This window comes from Oryx dammah, unplaced genomic scaffold (assembly GCF_014754425.2).
Source record: "Oryx dammah isolate SB20612 unplaced genomic scaffold, SCBI_Odam_1.1 HiC_scaffold_3, whole genome shotgun sequence".
Taxonomy (NCBI): Eukaryota; Metazoa; Chordata; class Mammalia; order Artiodactyla; family Bovidae; genus Oryx; species Oryx dammah.
The window spans coordinates 82993595-83014419 of NW_024070187.1; the positions used below are offsets into that span (position 1 = coordinate 82993595).

General features: G+C 39.2%; 1 protein-coding gene across 1 annotated transcript in view; it reads right to left on the reverse strand.

The window, feature by feature from the left end:
* Positions 1-12514: 12514 nt before the first annotated feature.
* LOC120862185 (transmembrane protease serine 11G-like) overlaps positions 12515-20825 on the reverse strand; it is a 40314-nt gene continuing 32003 nt past the window's right edge. The window contains exons 9-10 of the mRNA XM_040238303.1: positions 16543-16685; positions 12515-14018 (exon numbers count right to left, since the gene is read on the reverse strand). Of these exons, the coding sequence (XP_040094237.1) occupies positions 13857-14018; positions 16543-16685 (305 nt within the window). The 3' untranslated portion in view covers positions 12515-13856. The remainder of the gene's footprint in view (positions 14019-16542; positions 16686-20825) is intronic.

Consider the following 20825-nt stretch of genomic DNA (forward strand, 5'->3'; position numbering starts at 1 on the left):
TTTCAAATATTTACTTTCATTCCATGGGTTGCCTTTTCACCCTGTTGATAGTGTCCACTGATGTAAAAAGTTTTAAATTTTGACATAGTCCAGTTTATCCATTTTTTTCTTTTGTTGCCTGTTCTTTTGGTGTCATGTCTAAGAAATTACTGCCAAATTCATATCATGAAATTTGTCTTCCATACTTTCTAATCCACTGCCACAGATATCATTTATAAGCATCTGACCCACAAATCTCTTTAAATATTTATTATAATTCTTCTGATTTAAAGTTCTGCTTTCTGGAATAGTTCTACCTGGTATTGTTTCTGATATCTCAAATTTAAAATGCCCAAACAAGATATTGTTCTCCAATTTCCCTTCATCCATTCTCGGGTCTTCTACATCTATTAAACTGTCATGACTTGCATTTATTCTCTTCAAAGTCTCCTTCTTATTAACATAAGAATCTATATCCCACTTCCACTAAGTCACAAAATGTTAACAAACATCTTCCTAAAACAATGAATTACAATAGTTATTTAGGGGTGGGGGAGATGAAGAGTAATGAGACCTTTTACTCTAAATGAATTTTATGCTGAAGTTAAATATATGAGCAAATCACACTGAAGTAGTTCTGGTTGAGTTGAGCAGGGCAAAACTGGAATCCCATTTACTTAGCATCTCTGTCTCCTGAGAGATGGTCCCCATGAAAGCTATTGCCCTAGAGGTTTCAGAAGACTGTTTACCCTGTTCTATGCAAAAGAAAGAACATGGCTTGGATTATAATCTAGGCATACCATTGGCATGGATATCATCTTACATCTTACTTTACATCTTACATCATACTTTACATCTTACATTAGGTAGAAAAATGGAAGAAAATTTGTTAATGTATTAATTTCAATCAAAATTGTGAGTTAATGAAGTTACAGGTATTAGTTATAAATATAAGAATCTACTAAAATTAAAAGATTAATGTTCAAAACCTTCCCTCTACTTGCACCTCTGAGAGATGAAAATATGTCATTTATTTTGCAAAGAATGCCAGGGTCATCATTTACTGCTTACTCTAACAACCTAGGGAAATTTATTCAAAGTGAGGAAACACTCTCTCCTTCCTTCAACAGTAGAGATGAGTCATCAGTTCTCAAGGCTGTGAGAACATTAACATTAACACTAACAGCATTACTTGAGAATGCATGCTTTTCCTTCTGTCATAAGTCTTCTACTCTCATGGCTAAACTATTGTTAAATGAAGATTTCCTGTGTTCTTGATTTTTAGCTTGGACTTGAAATTATATGAGAAAATTAAAACTTTTCCAGGTTATCTGATCTAAAGAAAATGTAGAAGGAAACAATTTGAAATTGACTTTGTGCATGATATGATATATTATAGAATTTGGAGGTCATAGGACAAGTGTATACATAATTTAAAACTGACTGCGAATATTAGTAGTTCATGAAAGGTTTGCATCCTTCCTTGCACTTGCCATTATTCTACTTGCTTATTAGGTATAAAGCCATGCCTTACATTTACTTTAACTGTATTTGAATAATCTGAATACTAATTCTTTAAGCATTTGCTTTATGTGCTTGCTTCTTTTTTATAAATTGCCATATCATATCATTTGTCCATATTTCTAATATGGTTGTTCTTTTCTTTGTTGATTTGCAAGAGTATTTTGTATTTTGCTAAAGATATCACTACCTTTTCAGTTTTAAACATTTTAAATATCTTTTTTCCATTCTATCCATAGTGTTATTCACCTAACAGAAGCAGTATACAAGCACACAGCAGGCTTATTAAGGCAAGAATATTCTTAGAAAATGTGGGACTTCTCTGATGATTGACTTTAATTTGAAGACTCCCCATAGGCTTGGCCAAATTTTCTTGCACTTGCACTGCCAAGTGGTACTTTATTTCCTAACTCTTCTTTTCCCCCTTTACTACACAAATTTTGGACCTGAATTGCATCTTGAAGGGTCTCTTTTCCTCTTCCAACATATGTCTCATTTTTTTTCACAGAAATTTACCCCTATAAATCTCTTGTGCCTTAAATCCAACTGTGGGGTATGATTGAGTTATTTCAGAAAATTGAAGATCAGAAAACTCATTTCCCCACCTATTGGTAAAGAGGACTTCCAGGGGGTCAGCATGAGGAACTCTGCCCATGGCAAAGGTCATGAGGAAAGAGCCTTGGCATACGCAAAGGTGTGATCAAGCCTCAGGAAACCCCCTGTTCCCGAGCATCTACCCCAAAACCAGAGTCTGTTTTATGCTCTCCCCCATAACCATTTCTCTCGGAGAAGGAGTAAACGTGCAGCTCCAAGGCAATAAAAATTCCTGGGCGTGACAAGGTGTTTCAGCTTATGGACTCCTCTGAAGGTTATCTAGCCCGCCTGTATAGGTTTGTCCGGCCACATGTGATTGTTTACAGCCTCCCAACCTGAGAGGCACGAGATGTTTTAGACTTACTAAAGGCAAATTCTTTTGGGGAGTTAGAAATTATTAGTATAGTGTGTTGGTTAGGAATTATATTGGTGAAGGGTTTTTCATTTGTTGTGTCAATAATTGCTGCTAATTCCCTGCTCTGGGTGGGACAAGGATGTCTCAGGTCAAACCTCTCTGGTGACAGACTAGCTTGTGTGACAGGATTATCCATACTCCTGCCACATGATTGTTTACTACCTCTTAACCATAAACAGCACAGAGAGTTTTGGAGTATTTTGAGAGTCTTGATTAGCAGAGGGCTTTTTCTTATCATTGAGTCAATGATTGCTGCCAGGCCTCCATATCCTTAGGCACCTGGGAATATATTAATCAATGTATTTGGAATATAGAAAAGGAAATATAGTAGTTTTTGATGTTAGCAATACTAGACTTTTTGAGTTAATGGATTTTCTCTTTTGTAATAGATCACTATACTTTGTTATAAATCCCTGTGTCCTTGCCATGTAAAAATGTAACTTTATCACTATCTTAAGACTAGATAGATCTTAAGGGGAGCATTGGTGAAAGGGTTTTCATTTGTTGGGCTGAAGTTTGCTGCTAAATCTCCATATTCCCTGCCCTTATAATGAATATAACTAACATATAGGAGAAATAAGTATTAACCTTTAAGCATATTTCTCAAGTATTAACCTTTAAGATTAATCCTGTTAACCTTGGGTTAAATAAATTCCTTTCTTGATTGTAACTCACTACACCCTCATCCTATTGGAATGCAGCTTTATCTGGAGGGTGGTGCCTGGTTTAAGAAAAAACACCCTTGGAAGAAATAAGGTTTTTGGTTATCAGAAAGAAAGGATCATAGAATGTCAGCAGGTCTCACTCATGGTCAGAAGATGATGTAATATCCCTAAGACCTTTTTTTGTTATACATTTACGTGAAGCACCTGATTTTGATAAAGGTCAGGACTGCTGACCCCTGCGTGACTCTGTATTCATCCCTATGTGTAACAAAAGGTATATAAGCAAACCCAAAAATAAAGAAATCGGATCAGTTTCCGGAAAGACTGATTCCACCATGTCACTTCTTTCTTGCTCCCGTTTCTCTGGCTGAATTCCCATCTGGATTCAGCCTCCTTTTCTCCACTACACTATCTGCTACTACACTATCCGTTTCTAATCTCTCTATATATCTGTAATTAAATATGTATTTTTCCAAAGACGCCGACGCCGTCCCCACCTTCGAATTCCCTGGATCCACCAGGGCTGGACCCCGGCAGAGGACATTCTGAGTAGCATGTGAGGCACAGATAATCCCTGGCAGGAGGTGACACCTAATTTGCTAAAGATTTCGCCAACAGTGATCTCGGAAAACTTCCTGGCGGAGGGGACATGGTTGTAGGGTGATGGTTTAGCAATTAAGGGATGAGAAGGAGGAATGCCTACAAAGATAGTGGAATTGGCTGGTTACTGTTAAATTGTATCATTGCCCTACAGAGAGATAAGGAGAAACTGAAGGTTGTTTAAAATCAGTTAAAGGTTAAGCATACCTCCCAATACAGGAGACATAAGAGATGCAGGTTCAGTCCCTGGGTCAGAAAGATTCCCTGGAGGAGGGCAAGGTAACCCATTCCAGTATTTTTGCTTGGAGAATCCCATGGACAGAGGAGCCTCATGGGCTATAGTCTGTGGGATCTCAAAGAATCAGACACCACTGAGTGACTAACACACACACAAAGAAAACCTAGAATCTCGAAATGTAAGATGGAGACAGGTGGAAAGATATTGGTGTTAGTCCTGCAGATTTCCTGAACCTCAGCCCCTTGTTCCTTTTAGGTGCCAACACTTATCCCATGCTGGAAGAGCTGCAGAACTCTTTCCCTCACCTGGCAACCGATGGCTCCTCAAGAGATATCCCCCTCCTCTATTGACAACCATGCCAATAACTCAGCTAAGAATGTGCTGAGCCTGAGAAGGAGGTAAGGAGACTATGCACTGAAAAAGTTATAAGAATTAGTGAGTATGTGCTGGCAGAGGAGTACTCCTGTCCCTGGCATTGGGTTCTGAAGTTCCCTGACGAAGGAGGGCTGAACTGAAGATGGGATAAGTAAGAATCCATCGACCTTCTTGAGGTAGGGAATTTAACATCCTGTCAAGGACCAAGGAGATTGGGCACACTTGCAAGAGTAGATCTTAACAGACTGGAAGAAGCACAGTTAAGACTGAGTGAAGCAGAAATTCCGTAGTTGGCCGGGCAGATACTGGAGAAAGAAAGAAAAAGGCCCAGGAAAATGGCCATTCTGGAACAGGTGTTATATGAAGCCAGAAGATCCACCAGTGGATATGTACCACGGGCAGGCCCATGCCGCTTAGGAAAGCCACCAGGACTGAGCTGGTGGGCGGGGCTTGAGCATAGCTAAGAAGTTCAGTATTGGCGCTCCTCTGCAGGTTAAGGCTGACCAGGATACCAATAGCTACAGATCTGGGCTCTCACAGTGAAGCAGCACTCGGGAGAAGTCACGTTGTTCTTAGACTTCAGTTCACCAGTGCTGGAGGTCTGGAAGAGTGAGGGTGAGGAAAAGAAAACCTGAAAGCAGCTGATCATTTGCTATCTTTTCCAGAAGTTTCTCTCCTTTGTATGAATTTTCCCAGATACTTCCAAAATTGGTGGTTTGGGTTGCTGAGTCTAGACTGGTATGAAAAACAGGTGAACATTGTCTCAAGGTAATATAGGGCAAGGCAGGGTCCTGGAGGACCGAGTAAAATTAAAAAAAAAAAAAAAAAACAAAAAACTTCTTTCAACTATTTGCTCATTACATTCTAGGCTTCAGGGGCCCACCCTTCCTATATACTCTGGTTCAAGATAGGCCTGTCTCCTGGTACCTCACTTTTGTTATGATTTCCTGGTCTAGATTCATGTTTACTTCTTATTCTATAATTTATCTGATTTGGTTGATTTGGAGAAGGGAGTAATTTCCTAAGCTAGTTTAACATTTTGGTAGAAATAAAAGCCTAGAAGTGGTTGGAAGTGGTCAAACAAGAGATGGCAAGGGTGAACGTCGACATTCTAGGATTAACGAACTAAAATGGACTGGAATGGGTGAATTTCACTCAGATGACCATTATATCTACTACTGCAGGCAGGAATCCCTCAGAAGAAATGGAGTAGCCATCATGGTCAACAAAAGAGTCCAAAATGCAGTACTTGGATGCAATCTCAAAAATGACAGAATGATCTCGGTGAAGGGTTAATAGGGTAGCAGAGATGTGCCTGCAAACGGGTCTCTCTGCTCGGGCTTAACATCCTTGCAAACGAGGCATTCTGCCAAAGAGTCTGGACACAGCCTTGAGTTTAATGGTCCCTTGCAAACGAGGGAGCATTCCCTTCTAGGAAAAGAGGGCTTTGGACAGACTCTGCAGTAGACCGGGATTTCACGCCCCTTTTGCTGTATGCACCTGTGCTGTACTGAAAAGGCTTATTCATGCAGTCTGGAATTCTGCCTAGGGGACTTTTATAATAATAAACCGCAATTAGTTTTGTGCAGTTCTGTTCCTCCAGCCGGAGTGTGTGTATTGTCTGTCTCTTGTGTGTCTCGTGTTTTGTCTTTGTGTCATTTCACTCGCAAAACTCTGTTCATCTCCAAGGCAAACCATTCAATATCACAGTTATCCAAGTCTATGCCCCAACCAGTAACACTAAAGAAGCTGAAGTTGAACGGTTTTATGAAGACCTACAAGACCTTTTAGAACTAACACCCCCTAAAAATATCCTTTTCATTATAGGGGACTGGAATGCAAAAGTAGGAAGTCAAGAAACACCTGGAGTAACAGGCAAATTTGGCCTTGGAATGTGGAATGAAGCAGGGCAAAGACTAATAGAGTTTTGCCAAGAAAATGCACTGGTCATAGCAAACACCCTCTTCCAACAACACAAGAGAAGACTCTACACATGGACATCACCAGATGGTCAACACCAAAATCAGATTATATTCTATGCAGCCAACGATGGAGAAGCTGTATACAGTCAACAAAAACAAGACCAGGAGCTGACTGTGGCTCAGACCATGAACTCCTTATTACCAAATTCAGACTTAAATTGAAGAAAGTAGGGAAAACCACTAGACCATTCAGGTATGACCTAAATAAAATCCCTTATGATTATACAGTGGAAGTGAGAAATAGATTTAAGGGCCTAGATCTGATGGATAGAGAGCCTGATGAACTATGGACTGAGGTTCGTGACATTGTACAGGAGACAGGGATCAAGACCATCCCCATGGAAAAGAAATGCAAAAAAGCAAAATGGCTTTCTGGGGAGGCCTTACAAATAGTTGTGAAAAGAAGAGAGGCAAAAAGCAAAGGAGAAAAGGAAAGATATAAGCATCTGAATGCAGAGTTCCAAAGAATAGCAAGAAGAGATAAGAAAGCCTTCTTCGGTGATCAATGCAAAGAAATAGAGGAAAAGAACAGAATGGGAAAGACTAGAGATCTTTTCAAGAAAATTAGAGCTACCAAGGGAACATTTCATGCAAAGATGGGCTCAATCAAGGACAGAAATGGTATGGACCTAACAGAAGCAGAAGATATTAAGAAGAGGTGGCAAGAATACATGGAAGAACTGTACAAAAAAGATCATCACGACCCAGATAATCTTGATGATGTGATCACTAATCTAGAGCAAGACATCTTGGAAAGTGAAGTCAGGTGGGCCTTAGAAAGCATCACTACGAACAAAGCAAGTGGAGGTGATCGAATTCCAGTTGAGCTGTTTCAAATCCTGAAAGATGATGCTGTGAAAGTGCTGCACTCAATATGCCAGGTAATTTGGAAAACTCAACAGTGGTCACAGGACTGGCAAAGGTCAGTTTTCATTCCAATCCCAAAGAAAGGCAATGCCAAAGAATGCTCAAACTACCACACAATTGCACTCATCTCACATGCTAGTAAAGTAATGCTCAAAATTCTCCAAGCCAGGATTCAGCAATACGTGAACCGTGAACTCCCTGATGTTCAAGCTGGTTTTAGAAAAGGCAGAGGAACCAGAGATCAAATTACCAACATCCTCTGGATCATCAAAAAAGCAAGAGAGTTCCAGAAGAACGTCTATTTCTGCTTTATTGACTATGCCAAAGCCTTTGACTGTGTGGATCACAAGAAACTGTGGAAAATTCTGAAAGAGATGGGAATACCAGACCACCTGACCTGCCTCTTGAGAAATCTGTATGCAGGTTAGGAAGCAACAGTTAGAAACTGGACATGGAACAACAGACTGGTTCCAAATAGGAAAAGGAGTACGTCAAGGTTGTATATTGTCACCCTGCTTATTTAACTTCTATGCAGAGTACATCATGAGAAACGCTGGACTGGAAGAAACACAAGCTGGAATCAAGATTGGCGGGAGAAATATCAATAACCTCAGATATGCAGATGACACCACCCTTATGGCAGAAAGTGAAGAGGAACCAAAAAGCCTCTTGATGAAAGTGAAAGAGGAGAGCGAAAAAGTTGGCTTAAAGCTCAACATTCAGAAAACGAAGATCATGGCGTCTGGTCCCATCACTCCATGGGAAATAGATGGGGAAACAGTGGAAATAGTGTCAGACTTTATTTTGGGGGGCTCCAAAATCACTGCAGATGGTGACTGCAGCCATGAAATTAAAAGACGCTTACTCCTTGGAAGAAAAGTTATGACCAACCTAGATAGCATATTGAAATGCAGAGACATTACTTTGTCAACTAAGGTCCATCTAGTCAAGGCTATGGTTTTTCCTGTGGTCATGTATGGATGTGAGAATTGGACTGTGAAGAAGGCTGAGCGCCAAAGAATTGATGCTTTTGAACTGTGGTGTTGGAGAAGACTCTTGAGAGTCCCTTGGACTACAAGGAGATACAACAAATCCATTCTGAAGGAGATCAACACTGGGATTTCTTTGGAAGAAATGATGCTAAAGCTGAAACTCCAGTACTTTGGCCACCTCATGTGAAGAGCTGACTCATTGGAAAAGACTCTGATGCTGGGGGGGATTGAGGGCAGGAGGAGAAGGGGACGACAGAGGATGAGATGGCTGGATGGCATCACGGACTCAATGGACATGAGTCTGAGGGAACTCCGGGGAGATGGTGATGAACAGGGAGGCCTGGTGTGCTGCGATTCATGGGGTTGCAAAGAGTCAGACATGACTGAGCGACTAAACTGAAATGAACTGAACTGATCTGAAAAGCCCAGATATACTTATATGTGGGAGAGTGTGTGTGTGTATATATAAAATAATATCATTTTTGGAGGGAAAGGTGGGTAAGTTATTTATAAGTGAACAGATATATTCGTTTATATTTGTATATATAGAAAACAACATAATCGGTTGACCAAGAAGTTCTTTTGGATTTTTCCATATCCTGTAACAGAAAAACCTGAACGAACTTATTGGCCAGCCCAATAAAAACATATATAGAACTTTAAACTTGGTTATCTTAGGAAAGAATCGGAGAGGTATTGCCAGAGTTATATCTGTACTGCTTTATGTTTAGCAAACATCTCCTGTAATTTCATATCTTGAATTGAAACTACAATAAAATATATTTTTATAATAACATGAACCAGGAGATGGCAGCATAGTAACACGTTTGGTCTAAGTTTCTTAGGTTTCCTAAGTTTCTTAGGTCTTCACAACATTTGAATGAACATAGGTGTGGGTCACAGTGATTTGTTGGTTTCATATTTTTTAGATTTATCTATAATAAATTTACATTAACAGATTGCACAATCCAATCCTTGTTTTTTGGGGTTGATTTCTTGCTTAACCTATAATTTGATATTTCTTTTCTTTGTGACTAAGTCACTCTGATACACCTCATTATTTGCTACTCTTGTTTGGTTGCCATTAACATAGCTTTTGTGTTTACAAGAAATTCCCTGTTGATTTAAAAAGTAACAACAAAAAAAACACACCTCTCTTTGATTCTTTAATATACTACTAATTGAGGAAATTCTACGATCTTTATCTAAGGGGAATAGGAAAGCCCCATTTCTACCTGTGGGTCCCTGTGTACCTGCTGTAGATCAAACAGCTCCCCTCTCCACTAGTGGACCAGCAGCTCCAGAGGAAGCAGAGTGCAAAAGTGGTCATGCTTTGTCTGCCTAACCATACTCTCCAAAGGGTCTGCTACTTTCAACAGCAGTTTAAAAAAATACCTTTGGTTCTTTATGTGGTCTTGAGCATAGGACTCAGGTTTATATACAACGGTGTACCCATTGTCTAGAATACCCAATGTCTAATGCATAGAGATTTAAGAAATGTTTGTTAGATGAATAAGTTATTATGTAAGTAGTTGCATCAAATACTCTAGGTCAGTGATGTCCAATAGAACTTTCTGCGATGAAAATGATGTATACCTATCTGTATAGGTAGCCGCTAGTCACAGGTAGTGATTTTTGTGTTTAAATTGTGATTTGTTTATGTAGCTGATGAATATTAACATTTATGCAGTTTCACTTGGAGCTTAATAATATTTAGATTACATATGTGTTTTATAGTCTGATTCTTATGAAGTTAAATTACATGAGTATAAAAGGGTTCAGGGTAAAGCTTTAAAACATATTTGTATCTACATCTTTTTGGTTCCAGCAGAAAGGGGATTTGAAATATGGTTCTTGTTTAATTTTTTGTTTAGAAAAAAGGAAACAACCTTAATTGTTTAAAACAATGTGATTTGTATGACTGAAGAAATAATTTTAATTGTATTAATTAAATTAATTTATATCTAAATAGCCGTAACTGGCTAGTGTCTATTATATTAGACAATCCAGATTTTACTAGACATGGAACAACAGACTGTTTCCAAATAGGAAAAGGAGTACGTCAAGGCTGTATATTGTCACCCTGCTTATTTAACTTCTATGCAGAGTACATCATGAGAAACTCTGGGCTGGAAGAAGCACAAGCTGGAATCAAGATTGCCAGGAGAAATATCAATAACCCCAGAGATGCAGATGACACCACCCTTATGGCAGAAAGTGAAGAGGAGCTAAAAAGCCTCTTGATGAAAGTGAAAGAGGAGAGTGAAAAAGTTGGCTTAAAGCTCAACATTCAGAGAACAAAGATCATGGCCTCTGATCCCATCACTTCATGGGAAATAGATGGGGAAACAGTGGAAACAGTGTCAGACTTTATTTTGGGGGCTCCAAAATCACTGCAGATGGTGACTGCAGCCATAAAATTAAAAGACACTTACTCCTTGGAAGAAAAGTTATGACCAACCTAGATAGCATATTGGAAAGCAGAAACTACTTTGCCAACAAAGGTCCGTCCAGTCAAGGCTACGGTTTTTCCAGTGGTCATGTATGGATGTGAGAATTGGACTGTGAAGAAAGCTGAGCGCCAAAGAATTGATGCTTTTGAACTGTGATGTTGGAGAAGACTCTTGAGAGTCCCTTGGACTGCAAGGAGATCCAACCAGTCCATTGTTTGGAAGGAATGATACTAAAGCTGAAAAACTCCAGTACTTTGGCCACCTCATGCGAAGAGTTGACTCATTGAAAAAGACTCTGATGCTGGGAAGAATTGGGGGCAGGAGGAAAAGGGGACAACAGAGGATGAGATGGCTGGATGGCATCACGAACTCGATGGACATGAGTCTGAGTGAACTCCGGGAGTTGGTGATGGACAGGGAGGCCTGGAATGCTGCGATTCACGAGGTTGCAAAGAGTCGGACACGACTGAGTGACTGAACTGGACTGAACTGAACTGAATGCTACATGATTCTCTATTCTTCACTCTACAGTGTTAGTGAATGATGGTCTGAGACATTCTGCCTCAACTCATTATGTAATACTCTTTCAAATGATATCTGTTTATATATTGTAAGTATACTTAATATATAAAAATTATTCATTTCATTTCAGTTCAGTTCAGTTCAGTCTCTCAGTCCTGTCCAACTCTTTGCGACCCCATGAATCGCAGCACGCCAGGCCTCCCTGTCCATCACCATCTCCCGGAGTTCACTCCGACTCACGTCCATCGAGTCCGTGATGCTATCCAGCCATCTCATCCTCGGTCGTCCCCTTCTCCTCCTGCCCCCAATCCCTCCCAGCATCAGAGTCTTTTCCAATGAGTCAACTCTTTGCATGAGGTGGCCAAAGTACTGGAGCTTCAGCTTTAACATCATTCCTTCCAAAGAAATCCCAGAGTTGATCTCCTTCAGAATGGACCGGTTGGATCTCCTTGCAGTCCAAGAGGCTCTCAAGAGTCTTCTCCAACACCACAGTTCAAAAGCATCAATTCTTCGGCGCTCAGCTTTCTTCACAGTCCAACTCTTCAGGATTTGGTTATTTGACATTTATGCATCTAGATACATATTTATATTAATATCTATATAATCTCTCTATATCTCTAGATAAATAGATTTATCTATTTATGTCTATATCTATCCATCCATCCATCCACCTACCCATCTGCCCAACTAGAGATGAATTATTTATTTGTAGCAACTCAGTCTTCAAACTGTCTCATTTATCCAACTAGTTTCAATTCTCAAATGATCTTAATTTGTCTTGGATTGTTTAGATATGAGTGTCTAAATACCATCATGATAAATGGCATTTTGGCATTCTCACTGTATCAACATTATATAAAGGATGAGAAGAAAGATATTTTCAAACTCATGTAAGGCAATTGTGGGTGCAAGATTTTTAACGATGACTCTTTTTTTCTATTGATTCCATGGCAGTGGTTCCCACCTGGGGGGTGATTTTGCCCCTCGGGGGACATTTAACAATGACTAGGTATATTTTTATTTGTTACAACTTGGTAGAGTTACCACTGGCACCTAGGGTACAGAGGGAAAGAAAGCTGCTAATCATTCTACACTGTAGAAGATTCTGCTGCCCCTCAAACCTCCCCCCTCCGCCTCCACCCCAAGAAAGAATTACCTGACACAAAGTCAATAGTACCAAGATTAAGAAACTCTGCTATGTAGTGATGATTCAAAGATAATGCGTCTGAATTTATCATTATAAATATATTTTAATTTACAATATAACATTATGTGGGAGAAGAAAGACTCTTACTTGATATAAACTCAAAATGTCTTCACATGGCAGTTATTTCATTAACTAAATTAATTGTAACAGGAGGGGGAGTCAAATACAGTTCAGATGCACAACAAAAGTTTGAGTTTTGCTGAACACTGGTCGTGTACAGTGCCACAAAATATGCATTTAAGTATATATAAAATGACTATATCATTATTAAACCATTCCAAAGATGCTTTCTTATTTGAATATTCTTTATAAATACAGTTCTTCAAAGAATGACTACGATTTGTAACAGTAAACTTAAATATTATACAATAAAGTCTTTCCCAAACTCATATCAAACTGAATGAATTTCTAATTTTCTGTTGACTTCTCATATATTTATGAATGTATAATTTATACTGGCATTTCATTCTGTCGGTCCCTTAAGTGTTCTGAAGTTGAAAATAAAATGGTTTAAGAAATAAACTGCATCAGTAAGTAATTAAACAGAAGTGAAAAGTACAGTTACACCAGAACCAGAACATTTTCCAGTTTTTAGAGCTGGAAAGTAACTTCTCTCACTAAGTCCTTGCCTCTTCTCATTCCCCACCTGACAAAAAGCCAAGGAACTGCTTTTATTTTCTGACTATCAAAAGTCATTTTTACAAAGTTTGAAACAAAATCCTGTCCTAGGCAATATTTCCAGTTCTCCTACTATCTGATCCAAGGATTTATTCATTGTTCTAAAGTGAACATTAGTGTCGTTGTTAAAAGAGTTTAAAATCTGCACTGTTGGGTGTAAATTTAAATGTCAAGATTTTTCAAGTTTCAGAAAGAGGTTAAATGAACATCTGAGGGCAAAGGGGAAAGGACTCTTGCAGTGCCATCTCTTGAGTCCTGGTTTCATGTCTAATGTCTCTTCATTGTTTGCATTAGTGTCAGCCAAAATAATCACCTGGATTTGTCTGGTGTAGTGAATCTACAGATCCTGAATGAGGATTATTTGAGGAGGAAGCTAAAAACTGTGAAGTCAGGGAAGGGCAGTATGCTGTGTCAGGAAAAAAATAAGGAATACTTAGCCAGCTGGTACTCATCTGATTAAACTGCTGGATTTTTCTAAAATGGAAAGTGTGTAGTAGAAACCAAAAGATGAGCCAGGAGGCAATCAGAGACACTTAGCAGCAATGGCAGATCTTACTGGAGTTGACACTATTGTATATGCTTGTGGACCGTGAGACACTTCAGGCGATGTGAAAGAAAGCCTTTCCTCATATGTTAGAGGAGAGTTGTCAGGTCAGGCTTATTTGCATCTTGAATTTGATGACGATATACGTAGCAGCACATACTAAACATGAGTTGCCAGAGGCCGCACATGGCCTTTACATTTTGGAGGTAGAGGTGGTTATTACATTAGATGTCAGTTTTAGACTTAATCCAGTCCCGATAACGAGTCACTTTGGTATAGACTCCAGGCTTGTTTTCTTTTCCACAGTCCATTCCCCAGCTTACTATTCCGATAAGATACCAGATATTTCCATCACGTGCTATAACCAGAGGTCCCCCAGAATCACCCTGGCAAGTGGGAAGAAAAAAAAAGATCAATGTGATAAATAAAGGGGTGTCAGAAATACAAGTTAATCAGAATCTGGATGTCTAATAAATTAATATTTTAAGTTGAAATATGAAAAACAAATTCTGTTTTTACTCATATTAATTTAATAGTTGAGGTTCTTTTTATCTGTTATCTGATTATGTCTGTTTACCTCTATTAATGTCTCTTTCTGTAAGGTAGTGTGACTAAAGTTGAGGTTTCAGTTTTATACTTGTATAGTTTTTAGTTTTACTTGATCTCAGCAGACAGCACAAACTGAACCTAGGTCTAAGCATCCGTTTATTACATAAATGTGACCTCAAGTATCGCTTCTGCCATGAAGCCTCTCCTAAATCTGTTAGGTAGGAATAATCTCATGCTTTGAATCTGAATCCCCACCTTGTTCCACCAGTTGATAGGAGGATGTCTGAGGCACTGTATCACTGTGTAGCAATAGGTTTGAGAGGAGAAAGATAGGCAAAGGACATTCCAAATAAATGTGCATTGTTGATTACACACAGGATTTTGCTCCCAAGTGAACTGGTTTGAGTGTAGCAATCAAGAAGACTTCCCTGATGTATTTAACCCTTTCACAAATGATTTTTAATTTTATCTTTTAGCAATGAGTCTATTCACTTAAAAGAAATATTATATGGAAACCCCTTCCAGATGTTTCTTTTAAATAAGAGAGATGATTCTGTTTGAAGTAGGCAGGGTTCTTAGAGTCTTGTGCCTTTAAACTCTCTTCCCATCACATACTTCTTAGTACACTCTCTTGCCCAGTGGACAGAGAGTAAGAACTCTGGTCTACCAAAAGCAATCCCGCTGGCCTACCAAAAACAATTGTCCTGAACTTCTTTCCCAAAGTCCTAAATCCTAATTTAGGTTCTTGGTGTACTAGAGGTGAAGGAAGCAAGGGAGCATGGACCAACAGAATGAGAACATCTGCTCTCTTATGGAATAAACTCAGATACAAGTCTCTATTCAACAGATTCCTTTTTTTGTGGAGCTGAGTCTATTTCATATATAGAATTACTAAACCATTGGATTCAGTTTCAAATGCTATAGGTAGAAAGTTTAATTATTTATTTTCAGTCCTTGAAATAGCCCTACTTTATAATGTATTATCTTTAAATGATTAATGATTAAAATTAATGCTCTGTATCGAAGGAGATCCAACCAGTCCATCCTAAAGGAGATCAGTCCTGGGTGTCCATTGGAAAGACTGATGCTGAGGCTGAAATTCCAATACTTTGGCCACCTCATGTGAAGAGTTGACTCATTGGAAAAAACCCTGATGCTGGGAGGGATTGGGGGCAGGAGGAGAAGGGGATGACAGAGGATGAGATGGCTGGATGGCATCCCTTACTCAATGGACGTGAGCCTGAGTGAACTCCGGGAGATGGTGATGGACAGGGAGGCCTGGCGTGCTGTGATTCATGGGGTTGCAAAGAGTCGGACATGACCTAGTGACTGAACTGAACTGAACTGAACTGAAGGTTGAGGGAAATGTAATTTATTTAATTAGTACGTGATTTGTGAGGTAACACTTTAAAATGAATGTATAGATATTTTCTCTCTTAAGTAGTATAATTCTATGTGATGTACACTATTTAAGTTCAAAGGTTCAAGCACTGGTGGGATGATGCCCTACTGGCCATGGAGACATCTGCAGGTCCCAGGCCACAGTGCCTTGCAATTAGAGGGATTAGATACATAACTACAAAGTCTGACTCTGGCTTGAAGTAATGATTGTATATCTCTCTGGTTTGGTTTCTGTTATCTACAAGAAATGCTTTTGTTTAATCAGAGCCCACCAGTTTGCAGCTGGTGATTAGTCTTTACACATGGCTCTGGGCTTCCCTCATGGCTCAAATGGTAAAGAATCCACCTGCAATGCAGGAGACCTGGATTCAATGCCTGCATTGGGAAGATCCCCTGGAGGAGGGCACAGCAACGCACTCCAGTGTTCTAGCCTTGATAATCCCCACAGACAGAGGAGCCTGGCAGGTTACAGTCCATAGGGTTGCAAAGAGTTGGAAACAACTGAGTGACTAAGCACAACACTAGACAATAGTAAACAAGGGCTATTTATTATGGCTCTTCTGTTCCCTGTAACTTTTAAAAAAAATTTTCTGGTCATGCCTGTTTTTTAAAATTTTTCTCATTTTTAAAAATTTTAATTTTATATAGGAGTATAGTTGGTTAACAATGTTGTGTTAACTTCAGATGTACAAGAAAGTGATTCAGTTATGCATACACATGTATCTATGCTTTTTCAAATTTTTTTTCTGTTTAGATTATTACAGAATATTGAGCAGAGTCCCCTGTGCTATATGGTAGGTCCTTGTTGGTTATCTGTTTTAAATGTAACCCTGTATACTCTGCTATTCTCTCTCCTCCACAAAGTTAATGTCATAGAGTCACATAAAGTGACATTAGTCTATGTTCAATCAAGTCATCTGTAGTAACAGATTCATTTTGTAGATGTAAATGTATTCTTACTTCACAGGCATCTAGTTTTCCTTTCAAGAATCCAGCACATATCATTCCCGATGATACAGCTCCACCATATACATGAACTTGATTACAGATATCATTACTTATGATCTCTACTTCAACTTCTCTCAGAGTATTGGGAAAGGGACCTAAAGAGAAAAAAATAAACAGATGAAGAATTTCCATATTATTGCTTATGATAGTTGATTGTTGTTTCTTGCAAATGATGAACCAGTGATAAAACATATTTCTAGAGGTAATATAACTCTGGAGTCGATGACAGTGTTTAGATTCGAGTTTTATTTCTAGGGTATCTCCTATGTGCTAGGTACCATGCTTGGCACACTGACTCCTACTATCTTATTTAATCCTAGCTACCATCATCAAAGATAGGTGTGAGGATTCTTTTTTTCCAATGAGGAAACCAAAGTTCACCTGGTTTTGAGTCTTAGCTGTGATCACATAGTTACATGAAGGATAACGTTAGATTTAAACTCAGGGGATTCCTCACCACCCGGGATAATCTGTGTCAGTTTACCTTACCTTATCTGAAAATCTGCATCATCATTTGACAAAGCACACAGCTATACAAGCATATCTCAGAGATATTGCAAGTTTGGTTCCAGACCACCACACTGAAGTTAATATCTCAATACAGCCAGTCATACAATTTTTTTTTTATTTTACAGTACATATGAAAAGTAATGTTTACAATTTACACTATACTATAGTAAGTGTATAGTGTAAACACTGGAATGGGTGAATTAAACTCAGATGACCATTATACCTACTACTGTGGGCAGGAATCCCTTAGAAGAAATGGAGTAGCCAACATGGTTAAAAAAAGAGTCTGAAATGCAGTACTTGGATGCAATCTCATAAACAACAGAATGATCTCTGTTCATTTCCAAGGCAAACCATTCAATATCATGGTGATCCAAGCCCATGCCCCAACCAGTAACACTAAAGAAGTTCAAGTTGAATAGTTCTATGAAGACCTACAAGACCTTTTAGAACTAACACCCCCAAAAGATGCCCTTTTCATTATAGGGGACTGGAATGCAAAAGTAGGAAGTCAAGAAACACCTGGAGTAACAGGCAAATTTGGCCTTGGAATGCGGAATGAAGCAGGGCAAGACTAAGAGTTTTGCCAAGAAAATGCACTGGTCATAGCAAACACCCTCTTCCAACAACACAAGAGAAGACTCTACACATGGACATCACCAGATAGTCAACACCAAAATCAGATTGATTATATTCTTTGCAGCCAGAGATGGAGAAGCTCTATACAGTCAGCAAAAACAAGACCAGGAGCTGACTGTGGCTCAGATCATGAACTCCTTATTGCCAAAATCAGACTTAAAGAAAGCAGGGAAAACCACTAGACCATTCAGGTATGACCTAAATCAAATCCCTTATGATTATACAGTGGAAGTGAGAAATAGATTTAGGGGACTAGATCTGATAGATAGAGCACCTGATGAACTATGGAATGAGGTTTGTGACATTGTACAGGAGACAGGGATCAAGACCATCCCCATGGAAAAGAAATACAAAAAAGCAAAATGGCTGTCTGGGGAGGCCTTACAAATAGCTGTGAAAAGAAGAGAGGTTAAAAGCAAAGGAGAAAAGGAAAGATATAGGCATCTAAATGCAGAGTTCCAAAGAATAGCAAAGAGAGATAAGAAAGCCTTCCTCAGCGATCAATGCAAAGAAATAGAGGAAAGCAACAGAATGGGAAAGACTAGAGATCTCTTCAGGAAAATTAGAGCTACCAAGGGAACATTTCATGCAAAGATGGGCTTGATCAAGGACAGAAATGGTATGGACCCAGCAGAAGCAGAAGATAATAAGAAGAGATGGCAAGAATACACAGAAGAACTGTACAAAAAAGATCATCACGACCCAGATAATCACGATGGTGTGATCACTCACCTAGAGCCAGACATCCTGGAATGTGAAGTCAAGTGGGCCTTAGAAAGCATCACTAGGAACAAAGCTAGTGGAGGTGATGGAATTCCAGTTGAGTTCTTTCAAATCCTGAAAGATGATGCTGTGAAAGTGCTACACTCAATATGCCTGCACATTTGGAAAACTCAGCAGTGGCCACAGGACTGGCAAAGGTCAGTTTTCATTCTAATCCCAAAGAAAGGCAATGTCAAAGAATACTCAAACTACCACACAATTGCACTCATCTCACATACTAGTAAAGTCATGCTCAAAATTCTCTAAGCCAGGATTGAGCAATACGTGAACTGTGAACTTCCAGATGTTCAAGCTGGTTTTAGAAAAGGCAGAGGAACCAGAGATCAAATTGCCAACATCTGCTGGATCATCAAAAAAGCAAGAGAGTTCCAGAAAAACATCTATTTCTGCTTTATTGACTATGCCAAAGCCTTTGACTGTGTAGCTCACAAGAAACTGTGGAAAATTCTGAAAGAGATGGGAATACCAGACCACCTGACCTGCCTCTTCAGAAACCTATATGCAGGTCAGGAAGCAACAGTTAGAACTGGACATGGAACAACAGACTGGTTCCAAATAGGAAAAGGAGTACATCAAGGCTGTATATTGTCACCCTGCTTATTTAACTTCTATGCAGAGTACATCATGAGAAATGCTGGGCTGGAAGAAACACAAGCTGGAATCAAGATTGCTGGGAGAAATATCAATAACCTCAGATATGCAGATGACACTACCCTTATGGTAGAAAGTGAAGAGGAACTAAAAAGCCTCTTGATGAAGGTGAAAGAGGAGAGTGAAAAAGTTGGCTTAAAGCTCAACATTCAGAAAACGAAGATCATGGCATCTGGTCCCATCGCTTCATGGGAAATAGATGGGGAAACAGTGGAAACAGTGTCAGACTTCATTTTGGGGGGCTCCAAAATCACTGCAGATGGTGACTGCAGCCATGAAATTAAAAGATGCTTACTCTTTGGAAGGAAAGTTATGACCAACCTAGATAGCATATTGAAAAGCAGAGACATTACTTTGCCAAATAAGGTCCGTCTAGTCAAGGCTATGGTTTTTCCAGCAGTCATGTATGGATGTGAAAGTTGGACTGTGAAGAAAGCTGAGCACCAAAGAATTGATGCTTTTTAAGTGTGGTGTTGGAGAAGACTCTTGAGTCCCTTGGACTGCAAGGAGATCCAACCAGTCCATCCTAAAGGATACCAGTCCTGGGTGTTCTTTGGAAGGACTGATGCTGAAGCTGAAACTCCAATACTTTGGCCACCTCATGTGAAGAGTTGACTTATTGGAAAAGATCCTGATGCTGAGAGGGATTGAGGGCAGGTGGAGAAGGGGATGACAGAGGATGAGATGGCTGGATGGCATCACCGACTTGATGCACATGAATTTGCGTGAACTCTGGGAGTTGGTGATGGACAGGGAGGCCTGGCATGCTGTGCTTAATTGGGTGGCAAAGGGTTGGACACGACTGAGTTACTGACTGAACTGAATTGAACTGATAGCAAGTGTGCAACAGCATTATTCTAAATATATATATGTATATATATATACATGTTAATTTAAAAATCTTATTGCTGGAAAATACTAACTGCTACTTGATAAAGACTCAGATATAAGCTATACTTTGAGCAAGGACACAACCAAGACTGTAATGCCATTATAAGAATCTATATTGTTGCTTGTATTTTACTCTTGTCTGATTCTTTTGTGACCCCATGTACTAGAGCCCACCAGGTTTTTCTGTCCATTAGATTTTCTAGGCAAGAATACAGGATTAGGTTGCCATTTCCTTCTCCACTGGATATTCCCAACCCAAGGTTGGAACTTGTGTCTCCTGCACTGGCAGGCAAATTCTTTACTCCTGAGCCTCCAGGGAAGCCTATAAGAGTCAGAAATTCAAGAGCAGATTAAATTATGTGCAATAAATCCAACCAAAGAGACATGGGAACTGGGAACTCAAATCAGGCTCTAAAGTTCTCTCTTTTAAGTGTAGTAAAATGTTATGTCTGTCAAATTTATAAAGTCTCAGGCTCAAAAACTCTTTCATAGATACATGGATACAAAGGGCTCCTTTAATGTTTAGCATCAAGAATACCATTCAAATTGCTTGCTTAAGGTATTTCCATTTAACTGTATTTCTATACATTACAGAAAGCTTGCCATTATTAGTGTTCACAAGTTACATCCTTTAAGAATCATCAACCATAACAATCTCTGTGTACAAAAGGCAACAAAAGAAAGAAAAACATTATATGGAAAGTTGTTGTTTAGTCACTAAGTTGTGTCTGACTCTTCTGAGACCCCGTGAACTATAGCCT